The 14983-nt window shown below is 36.4% G+C and overlaps 1 protein-coding gene across 3 annotated transcripts in view; it reads right to left on the bottom strand.

The window, feature by feature from the left end:
- Positions 1-662: 662 nt before the first annotated feature.
- Positions 663-14983, bottom strand: part of LOC306849268 (G protein-coupled receptor kinase 5-like) — a 52649-nt gene continuing 38328 nt past the window's right edge. The window contains exons 4-16 of one of the 3 annotated variants that reach the window (XM_079384188.1): positions 13548-13625; positions 13347-13444; positions 12583-12675; positions 12004-12067; positions 10873-11013; positions 10441-10631; positions 10317-10354; positions 10076-10165; positions 9262-9470; positions 7513-7650; positions 6303-6440; positions 5299-5498; positions 663-4185 (exon numbers count right to left, since the gene is read on the bottom strand). In XM_079384188.1, coding sequence (XP_079240314.1) covers positions 5310-5498; positions 6303-6440; positions 7513-7650; positions 9262-9470; positions 10076-10165; positions 10317-10354; positions 10441-10631; positions 10873-11013; positions 12004-12067; positions 12583-12675; positions 13347-13444; positions 13548-13625 — 1467 coding nt within the window. In that variant the 3' untranslated portion in view covers positions 663-4185; positions 5299-5309. The remainder of the gene's footprint in view (positions 4186-5298; positions 5499-6302; positions 6441-7512; positions 7651-9261; positions 9471-10075; positions 10166-10316; positions 10355-10440; positions 10632-10872; positions 11014-12003; positions 12068-12582; positions 12676-13346; positions 13445-13547; positions 13626-14983) is intronic. The other 2 variants (XM_079384187.1, XM_079384189.1) reach the window with 2 other exon arrangements.

Raw genomic sequence — 14983 nt, 5'->3', positions numbered from 1 at the left:
TGCTCCATGGTATATCTAATGCCTTGGAAATTCTTTTGTACCCTTCTCCTGACTGATAGCTTTCAACGAGATCCCTCTGATGCTTTGGAAGCTCTCTGCGGACCATGGCTTTTGCTGTAAGATGCGACTAAGAAAATGTCAGGAAAAGCCTACTAGAACAGCTAAACTTTATTTGGGTTTAATCAGAGGCACTTTAAATGATGGCAGGTGTGTACTGACTCCTATTTAACATGAGTTTGAATGTGATTGCTTAATTCTGAACACAGCCATATATAGAGGCTGTGCACACTTATGCAACCACATTATTTTAGTTTTTCTTATTTTTACTCCACCTTTCCTAAAATATTCCAGGTTGTTTTTAATCTCATTGTACAGGTTATAGTTTACATGAAATGTGGAAAAAGTTCTGAAATGATTTATCTTGGTCTCATTTTTTTATATCACAGAAACCTGGAATTTTAACAGGGGTGTGTAGACTTTTTATATCCATATATATATATATATATATAAAATCAGATGAAAATGAAACCATTTAACCAAATGAAGTCAGTATTCCTTACCATTTATTATTAAATGTTTTACGCTTACCTTTCAAGATATTAATGTACTCTATCATAATACAAACATGTTCAGATTTCTAAAAGAACTACACAGTTATGTTCAGGCCAGCACGTTTTATTCAGAAGGACTCTGTCAGGTTTGGCTTCACATGCAATCAGCGTAGTACAACACCTCTCTTTAAAACGTGTGCGTGTGTTTGTGCGTGTACATGTTTACATCATGTGAATGACTGAAGTGACGCACAAAGTGCAAACCGTATCATGGGCACTAACCTGGACTAGACTACTAAAAAGGAGGCACTTCATTGGGTTTTTTTTCTTCCATAATGTAGTTAAAACTCGCTTCAAGACTTATACAAAATAATGAATCCATCAGTAGCTGTGTCCTCAAAAACTGATTTTCTCTAGTGAGAAATTTCAGTTTTTACTTGCCAAATAAATACCAGTTCAGTTCCCTTATAGTTTGGTCATTGTTTTAAAGGCAAGTTCCCTTTTATGCAGCAATTACATATTTGTCACGTTGTATGGAGGACATAAAGGAAATATACAAAAGCAATGCTTTAACTCTCAGTCGGAGGAAAGGTTCATCATTTTTCTAAACTTCACAAATTTTAAATTACTTCAGAGGGACGATAGAGAAATATAAACTTTTACGTTTAAAGTTTAAAGCATCAGGCTTTCAATTTACAACCTTTTTGTTTGAATAACACTAATAATGCTAGTTTACTGTGACCCCCCCCTCCCCCCCAAATAAAGTCACGAACCTTTCCTTTGTTTCCATAGATCAAATCAACACTTACTTACCAATATAACATATACTATCAATTTACATCAGTCCCCCTTAATGATATAGAGTGCTAGAAACACTTAATGAATTATTATATAAATAATATGCACAGTTTATCTATGCATACATGGGGAAAAGTCAGTAACATGACTATCATTTGTCAGAATATCAACTAAATCACTATGGTAAAACGTTTCCACAATTTGGATACACACCAAAGTGGAAAAATTACTTTTCCCTGTAATGGTACAGTAAATAAAGTACTTCCGAACAAGCTGTTAGCATTGGCCACAATTGAAAAAAAAAGGAGAAATGCATTAACATGAATCAGTTCTGAATTTCACCTGAAACTGACCATGAATCATCACAACTCTGTGGCGTATAAAGTCTCACGAACAACAGCATGGCACTAAGTATACACAGAGATCAGCCCCCAAAACCAACAGACACACTGGTCCTGCTCAATGAATAGTTGATTGACCATGCAGTGTGCAGTGCAATTTATGTAACATGTCATGATACAGTGCAATAACCAGTTATTACACACATTTCAAATGAGAAGACGACTGAAATGTTAGAACCTGCACTAAGTATACACTTGAACCTTCAGAGGACATTTCTAGCGTGGTAAATTAATGGCATAACTGATGCATCATTTGGTAAACACACATCAGCTTAACGATTGGAAATTACATGCCACTTAGCATACGTACTCGTGAAATAGCTTCAAGTCACCATTTTAATACACTTGATTTGTCTTGAGATGCGCTAATGAACAATGAGGCGTATAAAAACCTTGGAATGGTATTGCAAAAGCAAGATTATGAGGTTGAGATTCGCATTCCTTCTTGAGTCGCTCTGTTTGGTTACTGATAAACTACCATTAAATACTACAAAACTATCATGGATTTTCTACGCAGGGACATAAATGTATTTAAGGGCAGTGTGTTTTGGATTCCCGAGATGTCTGTACGACCGGAATCCTGCACACTTTTTAAATGAGTACATTTACAGTTGGGAAAGATGGATGAAATGTCTTCCTACCAATTGGAAATGGTATAAATAAGAGAAAACAGCTGCTGAAGTCTGAAAGTTCATGAGTCTGGTGTATATATATATGTGTGAAGGATGAAGTGAAGTTTTGCCAGTTTCAGTCTAGTAGTGGTTGAAATCGGATGAAATGAAGACCAAATCTGGAAGAAAAGCGTTTTTTTTTTTGTGTGCTCAGCTGTGGCGTTCTTGCAGTGATTATGATGTGGATTATTAGATGGTTGACACAGTTTCCACTTGGAGCTGCCGCAATACAAATTTAACACATTTTTAAACAGTTTTCCACATCAACAAAGTCCGAGTAGCTCAGATTAAAGAGTCCAGCAATGTCCTCCCATTTAACGCCAAATTGCCTATGAAAGCTGAAGTAACCAACCGTTTCATTCATTTATTTTCTGTAAATCGGCTAAATGAGCCACTTGTGAATAATGTGATGAGATGAGAAGGACTCCCTGACTGATTTGTTGTGCTGTGATTGGCTATGTATCTGCTGGTAGACGGCCTACCTACCCAAAAGCCACGCCCACTGAGATGGTGCCACCTTTCACCACTGCCAACGGCCTTTATGCACAAAGGAAGTGGCCATACAGAGATACTTTCATCTTAAGTTTAATGCCTGACAAACAGAGCAGATGAGATTTAGGTAACGGACTTTGGTCTTAAAGGGATAGTCCACCTAAAAATGACTTTTTTGCTCACTCTCATGTCGTTCCAGATCCTGTTTCTTCTGTTGAACGTAACAGAAGATATGTTGCTAACCAAACAGTTTTGGTTCCCATTGATTTCCATTGTTTTTTTGTGCAGTCAACCAAAACGGTTTGGTTTCCAACATTCTTTAAAATATCTTCTTTTATGTTCAGCAGAAGAAGGAAAGTCATACAGGGTTGGAATGACACGAGGATGAGTAAATCATGACGAAATTCTCAATTTTGAGCGAACTATCCCTTTCAGTAGACTGGAAGAGACTGAAACTGCCAAATTGAGTTTGTTTTTCAGAAAATTTGCAATATAAATAGTGGGAAATGATGTACAGCTTGACCGAGCTCCTAATTCCTTGTGCTTTAAGGCCTTCCGTCATGCTCTGAAGCAAAATATGGCAACGGCTGCTCAAATACAAGTCTTCTTGTAATAAGCTCTATCTTTGGCCTGAGAGTATGCAAGGCAATGCACATTTTGGGTTGAGGTTGGAGGTGTTACATGTAGACAGAAAGAAAAAAAGGGGTAGGTAGGTATTGTGTGGAAGGGATGGAGGAGGAAATGAGAGATTGTGAGTGCGTGTGTAGTCTCTTAAGTTCACTATATTAGCTTTCCTTTGCAAACGAACATTTAAAAAGCCCCCTTCCAGTTCCCTGTGGAGGCCTTTCTTTGTCAATAAAATCCCCTGAATAATATGAGTTAATATTCTGTCATTGTCAGTGGCTCTTTACTGTTCCAGCAATCCTGAGGGAGCGTGAGGTGAAGGAATAAATGTTCTCCTTTCTGTCACAAAACGGATAAATAAAGGTGTTTAAACGGGAGCTTGTTTTGTCTCCTGTCCTCTCGGCGGGCCGTGGATGGATAGTGAGGGCCAAGGCAAGGAAAACGGACTCTTTCACGCTCTGTCAACCGGTCTTTAAAGGGCAGGAGGAGTTCCTCACTCTCATTCTTTCCTTTCTTTATCGCTCACTCGCTTTTGTTCCCTGTAGTCCCGCAGCAATCTGTCCACTAGGGTGCAGAGTTTGACATGGAGTCAACGGAGTTGACACTGGAAGACGAGACCCGGCTTTGAGCGATGGTCACCTCTGGATGCTGAAGGGTCACAGACAATGACAGACAGAAATAGATCATGTTAGTGACGATGTATAAATGCTCTCTCACATATGCACGTGTACGATCAGGGAACAAAATTAACACTCGCCAGCCGCATGTTACGCAATCAGATATTTCTCCCATTTATTTCTTTACTTTCCTTGTTTTTTTTTCAGAAATAGGGGCTAAATGAAAATAAATGTGCATGCTTTAGTTCGGTCCAGTTGTACTTGTTATCATCAGTATGAGTTTTTATAAAAACAAATTCATACTTTACTTAAAAGTGACAGTAAAAACATTCGTAATGTTAGAAGAGATTTCCATTTAAAATAAATTCTCTTTTTATCTGAGAATACTGAAAAAAGGATCACATTTTCCACCAAAAATATTATGCTTGTTTTCAACATTAACAATAATAATAATAATAATGTTTCTTGAGTAGCAAATCAGCATATCAGAATGATTTCTGAAGGATCATGTGACACGAAGACATGAAGACTGGAGTAATGATGCTGAAAATTAATATTAAATAATAAATTACATTTTATAATATATTAAAATAGAAAACAGTTATTTTAGATTGTAATAATATTTCAATAATAATTTTCTGAATTTCTGATCAAATAAATCTTGGTGAGCAGACTTATTTCAAAATCATAAAAAAAATATTACTGACTCCTAAAAGGTCGTTTATGTGGTGTATTTCTTGCATCAAACCACCAAAATAAAAACAAAAGAACAAACCCATGACTTTTTGTTTGCAGTTAAATAATTCCACAATAAAACATACATTTAGATTTAAAATCAAACAAAACAAAGAAATGTATACTGAAGAGGAAACATTATTAATTCTAATTCTTAATTTCTAAAATCACTGTTATAATAAATCAAGTATCTGTTCATTTATCAAGTGAACTCTTTTGTAGAGAGAGAAACAAAGAATAATTTTTAATAATGCAAAATACAAGCAAATGGACTCAAGAATTCTGAACTCCCTTTTGAGTTTCGATGTGGCCAAGAGATATTTTTGGCCCCTGTGTAGAAAGCTTCAGCCTGATCGCTGCTGTTCTGCTCTACATGTGTCAGCGTGTGTGTCCTGATGGGGTGTTTGACCTGGTCTGTAGTTAACTATTGTGTTCTCTGGGGTGTTCCTCTGTGGTGGAGGTGGAGGAGATCCTCACATGTCTCCTAAAGATCCTGTCCAGCAGGCTACGCCGAGGAGGCTCGGGAGGCTGGTTCCAATCCAGGTCAGGGGGCCGCGTCCCCTGAGGCCCAAATACGTTAAGGTCACTGAAGCACTCCGTCTCGATCATCTGTAGCAGAGAAGAATAGAAAAGGAAGGAAAGAAAAGAGACATAAAAGAGCAAGAGACACACAAACAGACACAGATTAACAAAGAAAGAGAAATGACACTGAGAAGGTCAAATTAATCTTATTTTTTGAACATCTTTACTAAACGGATAACTACAGTTCTGGTTGCTGATTGGTCAATGCTGCCTTCCGGTCATGCTAATATACATTATTAACACTATTAACACACCTGTACACCTAAAAGGTCAGCAAACATTTGACATTTTTTTGGTTTGCCACATGGAATGTTAACAACAATACCGGGTTGAATGATTCCCCTAGTTAAAAAGTAATATATTTAAAATACATTTACTTCATACTCAGTATAGTTCAAATCTATTCATATAGTTCGTATAGTTCGAATCTAACATATTTGCTGACATATCATTCGAGACTTACTGATATAAAAAGTTGTAAAAAAACTTTATTTGGAGTACTGCTTGTGCACAATGCACATTTCTTAATATTAAGCCTAAAATGTATTTTAATGTCACTGTTGATGAGAATTATATGATCTTTAGATAATATCATGTGAGATATTTTAAGCGTACCTAAAGTATACTTGCAATAGATCCACTTTAGCACAATCAAATATACTTCAGTATATCTTTAGTTGGACTTCAGCACTACTTCCTCTACTACTCCACTACTATTTGTAGTATACTTAGTACAAAATAAATGTATTTTTATTTTTCACAAGGTTCATTATTATGTTGGGTCCATGTTATTATGTTGGCAGCAGCTGGAATTTTAGCACAGCTTCGTACCTCATTTTGCCATGGGATGGAGACACTACCAGTGGTAAACTTGGAGTAGAAATCATTGTCTGTTTGGTCCAGATTGACGCCCTTAACGGTGGAGAACTGCTCAATGTCCAGAACATCTTTACAGTAGACTGCCCTGGGCTATGAAATTAGCAAAGAGGGGAAAAAAATTTGAAAAACAGAGGAATGATAGAATTTCATAGAAGTTTATTTTTGCCATGGAATAAAAATAGAAAAGGTAACTGCGTCTTTTTATCCTTTTTCTCGCCATTCTGAGTTTATATCCTGCAATTCTGAGAAGAACGGCCATATTGGGAGTTTATAACGTGCAATCATGAGATAAAAACTCACAATTATCATTTTATTTCATGAGCTTCCACAGACTTTAACCTTATAATATTTGATATGCACATTTCTATGGCCTCTAAATTATCGACATAATCAAAACTTTGCTTAAAAGCCTGTTGTACGCAACCTACTACAAGCCTTCTGTCCTTTGATTAATAGTTTATACTTTTCTTAAAGCAAGTAGATGACTTTGTAAGGATAATTGTATTGATTTAAATAAAATATATGTATAGTAAGAATAATTTATTTTGTCAGTAATATTTCAAGATGAATATTTACTGGACGGAAGCAATCAAGGTTTACTCGATTATCCATACACAATTTTTTTTTTTGAGCTCAGGCTTCTGAGGAACATTTGTTTGTTCATCTCTCAATCATCATTGTTTAGCATTGCATTATACGTTTTCCCCCCACAATAAAAACTACAGTGCTTTTATAAAAAGCATATATCACATTATTGAGAGATACAGAGTGACAACTGATATTCATATGTATTTTATGCAAGTAGATTGCTATACTGTTATAAAGATCTCACTGATTTACAAGCTATCAGAATTTTATCATTACTTTCTGGCTATAAACATCATCATCTGCACATTTTTTAAATGAGTACATTTACAGTTGGGAAAGATGGGTGAAGTGTCTTCCTACCAGTTGGAAACGGTATAAATAAGAGAAAACAGCTGCTGAGGTCTGGTGTGTATATGATATCCCACACTATATCATACTATATAAAGTCATAAAAGCCTGATGTATCATATAGGATACTCAACATTTTATTTTACTAAATATTTTGTCTAAAGCTGCAATAGACTGTTCTGATTTTTCTGACTGTTATTTCAGGCACATGAGAAGAGTGACTCACATCGGGCACAAAGGAAGGTTCCAGAATGCCGGCCTCCAGCCTCTTGAAGTTGATGTTCTTGAAGAAGGGGTGGGCTTTGACTCCAGCAGCTCCATCTGCCTGGCAGCCGAGCCTCTGCTTGGGATCTTTGGCTAACAGCTGCGGGACAGAGAGTGGAGAGCAGCCAGTCAGACATTAGGAACACAGGTTTGTGCATTCTTTCAGAGCGGAATGTAACCTATTACATCACAGCCGAAGCTGGTCAATGGCTTCCAAACACTAGGAAAAAGAGTGCGCATGCCAAATTAAAACATTTAAATGGGGCAAACATCCTAAAACTAGGGTCAGCAATCACAAACCAGACATCACAAAACCACATGCAGGATTGAGTTAGGCTGGGATCTTTCGTGAGCTCGTATGTGGAGGCCATTTGCATGAGGACAAAATATTTCAAATTCAAAACAGCTAAATGGATGGTTCACCCGAAAATTGTCATCACTCACTCATCCTCATGTCATTCTGATATTCATTTGACTTTAAATCTTCTGGTAAAAACAAATTAAGAAAGTCACATTTTCCATACCAGATTGAGCGTGCAATGAAGAGTAAATAATGTACTCCGTGCGATTCGTTCCCTGTTATAAAGTCATATGATAGTTTTGTGTGAAGACCAAAATTTGTGTCACCCTCTGCTGAAACTCTTAAATCTAATTTGGGGGACGGCCACTGGCGTTTAAACGTTTTGGGGGCAGTACATTTTTTCATGGGTTTATAAAAAAAGAAATATCTACTGTTCACCAAGGTTGCATTTATTAGATCAGAAATATATCAAAAACAGCAATCTTCAGTGTCACATGATCCTTCAGAAATCATTTTAATACGCTGATTTGATGATCAAGAAACATTTCTTCTTATCAATGTTGAAAACTGTTTTGCAAACCATTATACCGCATTCATTCATGATTCTTTGATGGACAGAATGTTCAAAACAACTAAATATTTGAAATAGCAACATTATAAATGTGTTTACTCTCACTTTAATAAATGTAATGCCTTCTTGCTGAATAAAAGTATTACTTTCTTACAATATTTTCATAAAAGTGTGATTTTAATATACATAATTATTACAATTATTGAATTGCATGAATAATTGCTTTCATTGGATTTTATATAACCCATGTATAAAATTAAATTGTTTAAATATCGATTGGAACATTTACTTTTTATGTTGTCACTATCTATAAAACTACATGTAAATTTGTTGTTTTTAACATTTATATATTATACATCATATAAGGCCACATATTAACTTTAAAGTCCTAAAAATTCATTTTGTGAAATATTTCTCAACTTTTCTCGGTCTCTGTTCAGTTATATTGTAAAATAACGTCATATGGGTTTGGAGCAACGTGAGGGTGAGTAAATGACAGATTTTTCATTTTTAGGGTGAAAGCCAGTCACATGACACAAACCTAACAAAAGGCAACAGAGGTTCTTTACAATAAATTTAGATGATCAAACAATCCTGAACTGAGCTGGTCTCAGAGAGCTCATTATCAGCTTCTTTCCCAGCAGAAAACATGCACTACCAGTCAGCTTTGTGCACTCGATCAATGGGCTCTAAATCAGCTTCTATGGCGTGTTTGACTGAAGAGATAATGTAGCTTTGGATACAAGCTCTTAGTTGTACACTGCTGCGTCATCTTGGATGTTGACCAGCAAACTTCATGCTTTGTGTGTGTGTGTGTGTGTGTGTGGTGGCGGCCTCACCATCCTGCAGATGGCTTTGGTGTCTTCTGAAAACTTGTCGCTGTACTCCTCTTCCTCCTCTTGCACCCTCTTCTCCACCTCTTCTCTCTTCACTCGTTCTTTGCGAGCGCGGAAAGGCGATCGGCCAGCAGTCATCTCATAGATCAGACAACCCAATCCCCACCAGTCCGGACTCATGCTATAGCGCTCATTATTGATCACCTCTGGAGCTGTCCGTCAATACAGTTTGAGTTCAATCAATAAACAACATTTTAATGTTTCATATTGCTATGAACAGATATCTAGCAGGACTAATCGGTTGCAGCTAAAACAAATATTTTTGCCTTTTGATACTTTCAATAGATACACTAGCATTCAAAAAAATTTTAATGTTTTGAAAAAAAAAGTATCTTCTGCTCACCAAGGCTGCATTTATTTGATCAAAAATACTGTAAAATAGTAATATTATTGCAATAAAATATTTTCAGCATCATTACTCATTTTCAGTGTCACATGATCCTTCAGAAATCATTTTAATCAAATTAATTTGAAATTTTGTAACAATTGAAGAGCATTTATTTAATGCATTCTTACTGTATGCGTCTTTTCTTTCAAATTTTAAATCCCTAAACTTTTGAATGGTACTGTACATCAAGAATTAATATTAGTTTACTGAATTCCAAAAAATACATCAAAATGATGATTTGTTTATAAATGAGAGAAGCTAATATGCTTAAATTTTACATTGCCAACAGAATCACTGTCAATATATGGTGGATATTCCACATATCTCCAGCACAAATATATATAAATCAGTGCAGTTAAAGATCATTACCCATGTAGCCCACGGTCCCCACTCGGCCACGGATCTGTTCTTCATCAGGCACTTTAATGGCCAGCCCCAGGTCTGAGATCCGGATATGACCTGTAGGAATAAATGCATAATGCAAAATGCATTTATTGTTGCATTTCACAATTCAACAAAATGTAACTCACTGAACATAAAGAGAAAGAAAAAGTGTCATCAATGCAATTCCATATTTAGCTCACTTGAAGGAAAAATTGATTTGACTTACCATTATCATCTAAGAGTATATTCTCTGGTTTTAAATCCCTAGAATGATAGAAAGCAACATAAAAAAATAACCATATAATTTCATCATAATTTTATGAGGCATTTGAGGATGTAGAGTTGCACACCTGTAGACGATAAACTCTCTGTGCAGGTGCACGAGACCGCAGCATATCTCAGCGGCGTAGAACTGCACACGGTCCTTCTCAAAGCCTGGGGTTCCCATGTTATAGATGTGAAACTTCAGATCACCACCGTTCATTATGGTCAGCACCAGACACAGGGCATCTTTGGTCTCATACGCGTACGCTAAACTAACCTGCGAGCCAGAGAAACGAGAATGATCATGAAGAGCAGAATATTTCCGTTTTGAAATATACAAGCCTTTATTATATAAAACAAATGGGAGAGGAAGGCACTGAGGAATACGCATTTGAGCCTGTCCTGTCTGGCCCCTTGTGACTGAATCGCAAAAAATGTTTATACCAGGTGTAAACTAAGCCGGAGTAAAGGGAGGAAAGGAGATGAAAGATCCCAGATAAATGAATGAATCCACTTACCACAAACCTGCTGTTGACCTTCTCCAGAATCTGTTTCTCATTTAGAGCCATGGCCTCCCCCTTCCTCTTCTTTATCCTTTTCTTCTCCAGCTTTTTACAGGCATACATTTTACCTGTGGCTCTCACCTGGCATGCACACACCTGGGCACAGATGGACATATATTATCATACACAAAAAGTTACCTGCTGCTTAAATTGCATGTGTAAAAAAATTGTCCATTGTCAATAGCATAGAGACGTGTAAGGCACAGCACACACAGAAGTCAACCAAGCAGCTTTGTGTTGGTCAGCACAGAGTGAATATGCTTTAAGAGTTGCGTTCACACAAGTGGGATAAAAAAATAAATAAAAATTTGTTCTGAATTTAGGAGAATCCCTTACAAAAATTAACCATAGTTTTGCTACACTAACCATAATTTAACCATGGTATTTGTAATAAAAATGTGGTTATACAAATGGTTACTTCACTATTACTCAAATAAAACCATGGTTCATTTTCATAAGGGATAGTCATAGTCCACACCACAACTGTAACGAAATAGATGAACAATATTGTTCCCATCACTTTCAGAAACATTTTTTAGACAATAAAAGAAAAAGTATTGACAGCCAATCAGATTCCTTTAAAATTTAAAGGGGTTGTGCATTTAAACTAGCCAGAGAAACTTATCGCCGAGGTCCACCACAAGTCAAACCACCTTTTCAAAGATGTTTTAAAGAAAATTAATATCTGGAAGACAATTGTTAATGACTGCTGCTAAGAATTAATGGAGAGTAGATCATTATGACAGGCTAGCAAACAGTTTCCTCAGGTATCCAGCAATAGTTTCGACAACATTGTCTGGCCTTCTTTTCAAGTTGCAGTGAAAAGACTATAGTTTAAACTAGTTGTAGTTTTTAGTTGTAGTATGTTGGCTAAATTCCCTTTAATAGCAAAACCTGAATCAACCATACTGGTTATTAAGTGAAATACAATGAGACATTATGATGTCACTGCCTATATTTCGAGCACACTTATGACGTCTAAAAATACATTCTAGGTAGGCAGCTCACTAGGTTTTGATGCTGAGCAAATGAGTAAATATTCAGTACACACACAGTTCAGGTCATCACTGTTCAAAATAGCCTCACCTCTCCAAAGCCCCCTTTCCCCAGAACTCTGTACTGCCGAAACGTGTCTTTTGTGACGGGTTGTCTAGAAATAAAACCACAAAATATGATAGCAAAACAGCACAGACAGGAAACTGACATTTTAGCATTCAGATCCATAAACAAAACTAGGTGGAGCACAAGCTACATTACAAGTTACAAACATTACATTACAATTATAAACCACAGTCAATAAGAAACACATTTTATACCTGTGAAACAAAGTTGTTCATAGAAAATTTGTTCAGAACTTTTTATGGGCCACTCACGTAGATGCAAATGTGTTCAAATCAGTTTATATCTAGCATAGACACTGCCGTGTAACTCGAATTTATTTCATATGTTGAGCTGTTAACAATTACACTAACAAATAATTGAAATGGATTAGCGTCCGAACTGCCGTAACAGCTGAATATGATTTATCAAGATGCAGGACGTCTGGTTTAAGCCGAGCTAAGAGCTTCCTCCAGCAAAACAAAAGAATGAAATGTGCACAAATGGTAGACTAAGCAGACTAAAAGACTAATGGAGAGAGAAAGGGAGATTAAGTGTGCAACCAACCTTTCGAGCATTTTCCATTGGAGGAAGCGGTCGAAGTACATGCTGTTCTGATAGTCAACAAAAGGAGCACCACTTAAGTAGTCATGAAGAGCTCTGTGAAATTTAAAACAGCAAGGAGACCGTTAGACCATAGGCAGCTCTGTGAGTACACTTGTACACAGACAAAATATGCAACAGTTGGGTTCCAGAGGTAAAGATTACAGTAAAGAGCTAACTTGAAGCAGTAGTGTTTACTTCTGTAGAAAACAATTCTGTTTAATAACTAATTTCCCAGTGAAAACTGCACAACTTAATTCTGAACACTGTCTTTATTACATAGTATGCAATATTAGGATGACAGTGTCCAAATTATTGTATGCTGAAAACAGTATGTGAAAGGTGAAAAATGTTTGGTGATTCAAAAATAAAAAAGTTGCGTATTACTAAGTATTTTGGAAAATTTTTGATCAAATAAATGCAGTCTTGTTGAGCATAAGAAACATTTGAACAGTAGTGTACTTTCCATCACCAGTGCAGTATATATCTTCAGCACATTGTGCAAGTATACAAACTTGCATTAAACCATAGTACTTGTTAAAAGGTATAAATAAAACAAGTATTTGTTTATATGATATTTAAATAATAAATAGCATTTTAATGCAAATCTAAAAACACCTTATGATATCAGTAACAAGAACAGTTGGGGGCCCCCCGGGGGTTTAAGGTGTCTAGTTTAAAAGCAACAGAGGTCCAGGTGTGCACACGTGTGTTTGCATGTGTCTTACTTGCGGCAGTCACTGAAGATCTCTTTGCAGGGGCTCAGTTCTAGATTTTCTCTGCAACTTTCAGCAAGACCTTCAGCTATATCTACACACTCAGAGGACTGTAGAAGAAACCACATGCTCTGATTACTGATGCACACAGAGACATTCTAGATCCAAAATTAACACACACACAAACAAAAGGAAAGTTAAACCAAATCACACCTGCTTGGAGAGAAACTTCTTGATGATCTCATCTCCTCGACTCTTCCTCTTCTCATCGGGTGCCACCTCGTAGTCCTCCTAAGCGACCAGATACAAACAAATTACTCACAACAAGTTATAAATGAACTTTGAGATAAGCCATAACATAATCCAAAATATACATGATACCTTATGACATAATGCATCTAGATGCTAATGAAATAGTAGCCAGCCTGAGGAGCCAGGGTGAAGCATGTTGCATTTAAAAATGGCTAGTTGCAGTTTCTGGGAGTGAGGGAGCACAGGTTTTTAATCAGTCCACCAAGAAACAAAATTGTGTTTACAGCCTTTCCCATGTTTTTAAGATTCATAGCATGGAGATCAAACTGATTTGAGTTGAATTATAAGCATTTCACTCTCAGGGATATTTCAGATTTACAGTATATGCCCATTGTTACATTTACAAAAAAAAAGATTATGTTCTTTTTTGGGGAATTTGATGATTTATATTTTTGGGGAAGTCATGGCCTAATGGTTAGAGACTTGGACTCGTAATCGAAAGGTTGCGGGTTCGAGTCCCCGGCCGGCAGGGATTGTAGGTGGGGGGAGTGAATGTCCAGCGCTCTCTCCACCCTCAATAACACGACTGAGGTGCCCTTGAGCAAGGCACCGAACCCCCAACTGCTCCCCGGGCACCGCAGCATAAATGGCTGCCCACTGCTCCGGGTGTGTGTTCACGGTGTGTGTGTGTGTGCATTTGTTCACTACTCACTGCTGTGTGTGTGCACTTGGATGGGTTAAACGCAGAGCACCAATTTCGAGTATGGGTCACCATACTTGACAATACGTCACGACTTTACTTTTTTTACTTTATATTTTGAAAAATATCTCTGCAATTTTTTGTCTATACAATGAAAGCCAATGCAGTCCACTGTTTTTGACCCCACCAACTTTCATAATATGGAAAAAACAACAGAAATATTAATATCAAATTTGTATCAATGAAGTTGAAATAAAATAAAATATAAATATTGGCTGAAAAACGTAAGCTTAATTTTGTTTATTTGGCAAGGCAACATTTAATTTTTCAGTTTTATCTGAAGTGTTAAAACTAAAACTGAAAAAAATCATTATTAAATAAATAAGCTAAAGCTAAATAGAATAGAATAGAATAGAAAAACAAAGAACATAAAACTACTAAAATGAAAAAAACAAAAATAAAAAATTAAACTGAAAATATAAAAATGTATAAAAAAAAATAATACAAATAATAAATTCTGTAATAATAGGCTTTATCAATCTAAGCTAAACCTGCTTACTAAGGGTCCAACAACCCAACTTTTAGGCGGTATGCAGTAAAAAAACTTTTTTTTAATAAATAGTGCATTATTATGGTAAAATCAATTTTAGAATATATATGAACCAATTAGAGAAGAACAACTGCACACTTACTTAAG

The sequence above is a fragment of the Barbus barbus genome (assembly GCF_936440315.1).
Source record: "Barbus barbus genome assembly, chromosome: 29".
Classification (NCBI taxonomy): Eukaryota; Metazoa; Chordata; class Actinopteri; order Cypriniformes; family Cyprinidae; genus Barbus; species Barbus barbus.
The sequence above is the reverse complement of the archived record's forward strand: the minus strand, read 5'-3'. Positions and strand labels throughout refer to the sequence as shown.